The 8,911-nt window shown below is 37.3% G+C and overlaps 1 protein-coding gene across 4 annotated transcripts in view; it reads right to left on the minus strand.

The window, feature by feature from the left end:
• LOC139118492 (uncharacterized) overlaps positions 1–8,518 on the minus strand; it is a 26,286-nt gene extending 17,768 nt beyond the window's left edge. The window contains exons 1-4 of one of the 4 annotated variants that reach the window (XM_070681784.1): positions 7,679–8,388; positions 6,032–6,196; positions 2,418–2,599; positions 188–716 (exon numbers count right to left, since the gene is read on the minus strand). In XM_070681784.1, the coding sequence (XP_070537885.1) occupies positions 188–270 (83 nt within the window). In that variant the 5' untranslated portion in view covers positions 271–716; positions 2,418–2,599; positions 6,032–6,196; positions 7,679–8,388. Of the gene's footprint in view, positions 1–187; positions 717–2,417; positions 2,600–6,031; positions 6,197–7,678; positions 8,389–8,440 lie in introns of those variants that run through there. The other 3 variants (XM_070681786.1, XM_070681783.1, XM_070681785.1) reach the window with 3 other exon arrangements.
• Positions 8,519–8,911: the final 393 nt, after the last annotated feature.

The raw sequence follows: 8,911 nt of genomic DNA on the forward strand, positions 1-8,911 counted from the left end.
AAAAAAATTCAAATGATTGATGACAAAATATGATTTAAAATTGGCATATTTCATTCCTAAGTTCTGGTTTCCAACCTAATTATGCAGCAATAGATTCATAACTCTTTGCCCAAGTTTGTTAATTTCTTGACAATGAAATTTTCCTCATGATGAACTATACATGTAAGTAAAAAAAGACTTGACTTACCTGTTTACGGGACACAGATGATGCTGTACAAATCGTCCTTCATTTCTGCCAATGCATCTCTTCCACAAATGAGTTGATATCATCTTCTACTTCTCCATCATCTTCCTCATGACTGGTTTCCATGGTGTCTCCTCCCTGATACCATTGCCTGTCTTCATATTGTAAGTTCGTACCAATGGAGTGCTGACAAACCTCACAGAATGTCCTCTTTCTGAGTTGCTACTTGACTCTTCTTTCATCCCCGTGTTGGCTGCCGCGAACACATCCTCGTTATCAATCTCAACCGCAAGATCCTGACCACTGCTTTCTGGCTCTAGTAATCCACCTATGCTGTCTTCACTTTGGTTGATGCGCCAATCCACGGACCAGGACATCTTGCTATTGAAACGATCCTTGTGAAGGCAGGACAGGGCTTTGGACCGTTTCAGCCGTGAACTTGACTGCGATGAACTCAACTTGGACTGCTCTGATGTGGATTGCTCCCTGAACTCTTGAGGTGATGTTAAATATTCTGCACAAACTGCACTCTCTGAAAAGTCAAATGACAAATATTAATCAAACATTCAACTCCATCTTTACTGTAAGGCTGAAGTCCATTCAAGCAACCTATAATATGTCATTAAACTTTCCAAGGTTAGCATAAGTACGAATGTAACCTGATAGCCATGAAAAGGAAAACTGTTTTTTGAGAATCCTATTCAACTCTTCCAAAACAGATGCTGTGAATCAGAGTGAGCAAATTCACAAGTCGTGCTAAGTGCCGGTCAGTTTATACAATGAAATCCCCCTGTGTGGTTTTGGAGAAGGCTACTTGGAGGTTGACAATTATGCCATTACGTGGAAGCTAGACCAATACCGTGACCTCTGACCTTGTCTGCAACTGTCAACATTCTACATCCCATTCTACACAAACCCATACCACATTATTCATAAACATGGTCAGATTTTTGGGTCGCATATCAAAGGTACACAGCACAACATTGGGCATAGTGTGTGTGTGTGTGTGTGTGTATGCGCATATATATATAATATACCGGTGTATATATATATATATATATATATATATATATATATATATATATATATATTGCGCATATATATATATATTGCACACACACACACACACACACACATATATATATATATATATATATATATATATATATATATATATATATATATATATATATAATCCAATGTAAATTGTACTGTATAACTGTATCTCCTTTTTCCATTGAAATTTGTAAGAAAAGATAACTGACCAATTTTTAAAGTCACGTCAGGTTAATTGGACAGGAAATTGATGATTACTAATCAAACTATCATTTATATTACGTGGATGATGTTGGACATATTTGTTGATTTTGTGCCCACTTTAAAGCAATCACAGAGTCACAATTTTGAAAACTGGAGAACACTTACATGGTTTCGTACGTTTCATTGCCAAACATAAATATCATGGCAAAGCTGAAGTATGTATCATTGGATAAGGCTTACTTTCTAATTTATTTTGAAAAATAGTATTTATCCTCAAAATTTTAGGTTAAATGTTTGTGTTTTGATCACAACGTGTAGCAAATACATGGACATTTGTGCATAGTAGTGTCTTTCAACAGGTAGGACAGCTTTGAGGTGAGAGATCAGAACATAAACTCAAAGTTTCTGTGAACCTGGCCTGAAATACATGGTTAGATTCTGGACTGTGCGACTACAAATTTCTATGTTTTGGCTTTAATGAATCAACTTCATCAACAATTTCATCTGCATCACCCCTATATTAATAAATTTCGATGTGAAAAATTTACTAGTGTCAAAAAAGATCAACTCTTGTGCACCAGTGGAACATATTAGTTTTAACGGATCACCTTCATGATTCTTTCAAAACATGAAATTTTGGTCATGAAACTACCATAAATATAAGTGAATCCGTCTTCAATGGTGCCAACAGCACAATTTACCAAATAACAAACAAGCATACAAACTTCGCAGCTATTTGCAAGGTAAACTTCTCTGATGAAACATAGGGCCAATGTCCCTGAAGCTACTATAGACATGGATACAAAATTAAGTATTTCCTGACTGTATGAAATTATCTCACTAAGGTCATCATAGGGACCTGTATACCAAATATTATCCTGCTAACCCCAACCTGCTGGTATAAATTATTCTGAACAACATCAAAGTGAAAACTCGGCGTACACAAAATGACGAGGATACTGTCAACACAAACCTTAACAACACAAATCCAGTAGTCTTACACACTCATCAGCTACAACATCATTATTCCCGAGACGCCAGACGCTCTTAGAGAACAGATGCCCATCTCAAACTGCAAATACGAAATCTCCACCTCTGATCGACGCTGCCAAAACAACCAAATGTAATCGTCCTGACCCTGTAAACTAACAAGCCCTCCAGAAGAGAACCGAATTGAGTTGAAAGCAAAAGAAAAAGAAAAGAAAGACATTATAAAGTGGGAACAAAAATCCAAACAACAATTATCTGCAGCACAATCACTTGTGACTAAACTTGAAATGAAGATCAAAGAATTGGAATCTGGCAATAGGTTATTACACATCCAAATTGCAGCACTCCCAAACAACAGATCCAACATTACCCCTCCAAATACAGTAACCCTACCACATGGACAGATCTGGCTAACCTTGTAACAAAGTTAGAATTGGATCAACAACTTAATCTTCTTCACATGCGTATTGATGCACTGGAAAAAGCAAAGGTTGCACCAACCATGCATTTCTAACCTATATGACCGACATGCTATACAAACCCACACACAACATATCTTAGGCTTGCGTCGTAACAACTCAAACTTCCCATCTGCAGCTACAACATCTCCCTCGATACCTGTGGGCGACCAACTAGCAGACCACTCAGTACCAGAAATTCAAATGATTGAATTTGCACCTCCCTCCAATAAAATGCCAGGAGAAGGCAGTAACCAAACAACTGTACTCACCACACAACAGACAGCTGTTCCACATACAAATACAACTGAAGGAAACCATGACCTTCATGCTACAAATCACATCACAAATAATCCAACGGGTTAACAAATTCTTCTGCTCAAACCTCACACAACACTAGTGAGTTTTGACACCAAACGTTCCATTGCCTCTTTGCAAATGTCAATCACCAGGTTACCACCTCTCACCTGCCAGCCATTATTAAGGATAGGCCACCCCACTACAGATGGACCCTGAAAATAATGCTAAATCTACAGATGATAGCTCCCTTTGCATTCTCTCATTCATGTTAAAAACATTAAACACAACCATGTATACACCAAGAAGCTATTGAAAGCAGCTGACATTCTCAGTAGTCAGTAACACTGGTTATTCGATTTAGAGTCTGACATTCTTGGGCAGCTTAACCAGGATTTCCATACTCAAAATCAGTTGATACGTACAACCCAATCAAGCCATCTACCAACATCCATGAGGATATGGTGGTGTTGCAATCTTACATGTAAGTGCTGGCAATTTTTTGCCTTGCCTATACACACTGCCCTCTATTGGCGAGCTTGACTTGTGTTTGTTGGAGTGGCAAAAAAGTTTCATCAGTTGTTTGATAAATATCATCAAATGATGAAGGAATTTTTTGCTTAAAGTAGACAGATAAAACTTGTAACTTATAGCTGATAATGACATTATCAGTATGTGGTAGAAGAGTACCCTTGACATTTCAAATTTTCAGTCATGCCAGTATTTCTTGTAATACGCAACCCACATACTTCTGCTGGCTTGAATATTTCCTATTTATGTCCACAATAGGTGCAGTAAGCTTATTTTTTCTTGTTTCATAAAACTTTTGAAAACAATTTTCAATTAGGAAATTAATTCCTTAAAAACTGAAAATGTTGTGCAAAGTCATATACCAGATTTTTCTGTAGCTTTGATTTATGACAATTTACATTCACTTACATGCTTTTCATGTTAACAAGTTCGTTCGAAGATATTGCATTTTGAATCTGCAATGCATCTGCATACCAAGTATAGAGTGGTTCTCATGATTTTCTGATATACAATGGTTCTCAAGATGTTTTGCAGTTCACATACCAGAGCTATGGCCAATAGTTGCCGATTTAACATTTTTTACATTTATGATACGAAATTTCTGCACGAAATACATTCTATGGTCGGGTCAGGCTTAGCTGGGCTTGCACGAAATACATTCTTTACATTTAATACATTTTTTACATTTTTTACACGAAAGGTCTGCACGAAATACATTCTTTACATTTAATACATTTTTTACATTTATGTCACGAAAGGTCTGCACGAAATACATTCTTTGGTCGGGTCAGGTTTAGCTGGGCTTGCACGAAATACATTCTTTACATTTAATACATTTAATACTTTTTTACATTTTTTACACGAAAGGTCTGCACGAAATACATTCTTTACATTTAATACATTTTTTACACGAAAGGTCTGCACGAAATACATTCTTTACATTTAATACATTTTTTACACGAAAGGTCTGCACGAAATACATTTTATGATCGGGACCGGGTCTAGATGGGCTTGCACGAAATACATTCTTTACATTTAATACATTTAATACATTTTTTACATTTTTTACACGGAAGGTCTGCACGAAATACATTCTTTACATTTAATACATTTTTTACATTTATGTCACGAAAGGTCTGCACGAAATACATTTTTACATTTAATATATTTTTTACATTTTGACACGAAAGGTCTGCACGAAATACATTTTATGATCGGGACCGGGTCTAGATGGGCTTGCACGAAATACGGTACATTGTAGGCTATGAGGAAACTACAAATAACTCATAGGTTATCTGATCCTAAATTGTTATTCAAAGAGTTGTTCGACCTGAAGCTTCCAGTCGTTATTGATGACACTATGCACTATTCTGAACAGTTTGTATTCTGTCAATGTCCTCAAAAATTAAAAAATGTACATACAGCGACATGAACGTTTGACACCGACCTATACCCAATGTATTGTCAATGGAGAATGATGTCAAATAAGTAATCTCCCAAATTGTTATTGTAAGAGTTATTATAGGGGACAGTTATGCACAATAGTGTTGAATAAGTAGAAATCATGACAACTTAAATCAATGTGGCTGCTTGGATCATCAATACATTGTTTATTATACCTGAAATTTGCGCCTGAAGGGCGCGCCGAAAATGGTAATGGCAGAAAATGAAAGTGCCAGGAGGTATTTTTTCTTTTTTTCAGTATTCCATAACGTGCACATGCAATTTCAGCTTTGATGCATGAAAAAAGATGACCCTCCCCCATAGGCTTGCACAAAATTTTATGACCCTTCAAAAATGCTTGCACGAAAAATGGCGACCCACCCCCAAAAAACACCGGCCCACCCACCACCCATGTAATTTGTGTCCAGTCCCTTAGTATTGCAAACAAATTCCTGTATAACTGCTACATTCTTTTATAATTATGCAAAATACACATCACATAAAAAGCTACATGTATTTAACTACATGTATACAAGTATGAGCTAAAGACACCCCTTAGAGTCCTTGTTCAATATTCAAAGCAACTGAACCAGTATTTTGTCAGGGGAATTTCTCGTATCTTTGACCATGACTTCAATCTTACTGTACATGTATCAAAAGATGTCAATTTGAATTTTGTTCGCTACATGTATCCATTCTAAAACCAAATTGGAGGAAGGAAAAGGAAAACTCTGTGACAATGTTCTTAAATCAATGAAGTTGAAAGCTTCAAACATTTTTGAGTATTTGTAGAATCTACCTAAACTATAGTCCCTTGATTTTCTTTGACATATGATGTAGCTTTTTCATCAAGGGTTTGACTACTTACTCCTCAATATGGTCTTGAAGTCTTGGCAAGTATTCTGGGTCCCATCCGTTTTGTTTCCGTCATCAATCTCCTCTATCAACTCTACACACAATGAAGTACTGTTCATGTGCCCATGTAATTCTTCAGCCTCTATTGTGTTGTTGGTGTCCTTCTCATGGCAATGATCTACAATCAAAGATAAAACACACATATTAGTTGAGCCATACAAACCAAACAGCATACAAAATATGTATTGACATGTAATTGAAAGAAAAAACAAAAATATTTAAATTCACTATGTACCATGTGTATAATTACTCTCATTTTCAGTACTGTACACCAGAACATCGTCAGCTCAATTCTGGCTGTCTTCACATTTATGACCATTTCATAGATTTATATCATGACCCCTATGTGACTATGCTTCTATTTTTTTGTTTTTGGTGAGGGGTCCAAGGGAAAGTAGATCCAGCAGTTTAGTGAAGGTGTAATAAGCTGTTTGTCTCAAAGCAACTGACACTGGCATTTCAGTACAGTATTATAGCTGGCTGTCACATGTACCTGTACAGTGTAGTTTTCACTTACTCTTTCATTTAAAACTCCAGAATTACCTTTGCAATTAAAAAACCAGAGTATGAAAGACGTACTTATTGCAAGTGTTCAGCATCAAATGTATGTTTGACTGGTACACAACTGTACATGTACTATTTAAGTCTCTTTATATTTGTCAGTTCACATTTAATTCATTTCTCTCTAATCATTTAAATATAATTAAAAGAAAGCTCTATTGTTAGTGTTAAATGAATTTACAAAATATAAAATTTGTATATTGTGAAAGATAATGTGGTACTTTTGGTGAAAATACAGGCAATTATTCAGAGTGCAATCAGTTCAACAAAGTTGTGGTAGGGAACATGTAAGAGTAGTGTTAGTTATCAAATGCTTCATTGCACCATGATTGGATTTGTTTAAATGGCAAAGTTCTTGTCAGTTTTCTCAGGAAATTGCAAACTGTACACTACTTTTACATTGACAGTTTGCATCAACATGGCCTAATTAAATTTGAGGTTTAAAAGATACCATTTTTTGTGCATGTCTCTGAAAACTACTGAACTTAGTAAACTTATATGTACTAAAGGTTTTCTTAACACAAGACTAGACGACCTTCAGTGCTGGCAAAATTCTGGTGCCACAATGAATGACTCTGACTCTGTGAGCTGGAAAATTTCAGTGAAATCCTAATATATTTTATATTTCAATACAAGATATTGGCAATGGGAGAAGTGGGCCTGAGAAACGCACATGCATGTACTGTAGAAGCAGAGGTGCAATGTTAAAAGAAAATGTACCTTTGCTAATTTGCAATATTATACCATGTATGTCTGTATAATTACACAATGGAGTATAAAAAGACCTGAAGGGCGATGCTGAATGTAATGGAAATGAAAATGTTTACAGTTGAATGTCTGTTGATCAAATGGACATGCCTAAAATTTACAAAGTGTCCCTTGGCATAATACATTTCAAAGTAACAACCCCCTCTCCCCCCTCGCCAAAGGACTCCTCCCTTGCCATTTGAAGATTGAGCTTTACTGGTCAATGTTTGTTTGATTTGAACCACGGAACTATAAAAAGGGTGTTTGGATAAAGATTACAAACTTGACATACCTTTGTATAGGCATGGAAGAGTGTGTGAATGAGATACCTCCACTACACTACATTCCTGGCCGGCCGCAACAGTGAACCGAAGTGGTCAAATTCCTGAGATGAACAAGTATGTCGGTTATACATACACGCTGTTTAAAGTCACGATTCGACTGTGGTCAAAAATACATGTTGTGTAAGGTGCTTGAGTCTAAAGCCGGCTGTTTTTCTGCAACTGCACGCCATTATCCATGACCTGGATAAGCAGGTCTGAGCGACGATCCACTGCATTGTTACATCACGCACAGTTCACTGCATAAGCTTTCGCCTTGAAGACTGGTCGAATAAATGTTGAATTGTGCGAATCTTTGACGATGGTATGATACGCAGCATGGTCCCTCCACAAAATCGTGCACGCAGCCACTGTACATGACCACGGTCCCCCCCACAAAAACCGTAACATGACTTATGCGTTCCGCCGGTTTCTGTCTGTGTGTCGAGATTCGGTCCATATTTACCTTTTACCTTAGTGAAGGTCAAGGGTCGGGTAGTCCATTGTAAAAAGGGGAGGGCAGTAGGAACAATCTTGTACTGCCTGTTAAGCGTTATAGGAGTGCTTTTCTCTCTTGAGTATAATCTATTCTATATCATTTACAATAACTGTGTTTTCGTCCTGTGATATAGTTTCAGCTTTAAGATTGCAATATTTTTCTGGCGGCATGGCACAAGGAACTGACCCCTACCTATTTTAATAGTATATACAGTTACGTCACAACACATACATACCAAAGCATGCACAGCTGCACTCAAGGACAAAGAAAAAGCGGCTGCGAAGATTATTTTGACAGTGAGAGTAGAAGCGAGACGTCTCAACCATGCCGAAATGCGATGTTTGACTTAGTTTGCTACCTCCATCGTTTGACTCGGGTCACCGATTGTTACTGCACCGGTCACCGATCGTTACTGCACCGGCACACGGCAGGTACTTTTTCCCTTCAATGGAGGTAATCCCGGAGGTAATCCCAGCGCGTTGGATGATCTGCCTCTAATCATATGAACGTTGTACTTCTCGCGGCTAATAACAGCAGCAGCTTTACAAAGGAATGCAATGCAACAATCTGCAATTGAGACGAGAAGGAATACCCGACAAGCTGTAAACAAAACATCGGATGAAACAGTTGAAAGTATAGGCCTAGGCACGGTCCCTCCACAAAACGGTCAAGAAACGCCACCAGTTTCTTTTGTTATAGTCCAGGT

This window comes from Ptychodera flava, chromosome 19 (genome assembly GCF_041260155.1).
Source record: "Ptychodera flava strain L36383 chromosome 19, AS_Pfla_20210202, whole genome shotgun sequence".
NCBI lineage: Eukaryota > Metazoa > Hemichordata > Enteropneusta > Ptychoderidae > Ptychodera > Ptychodera flava.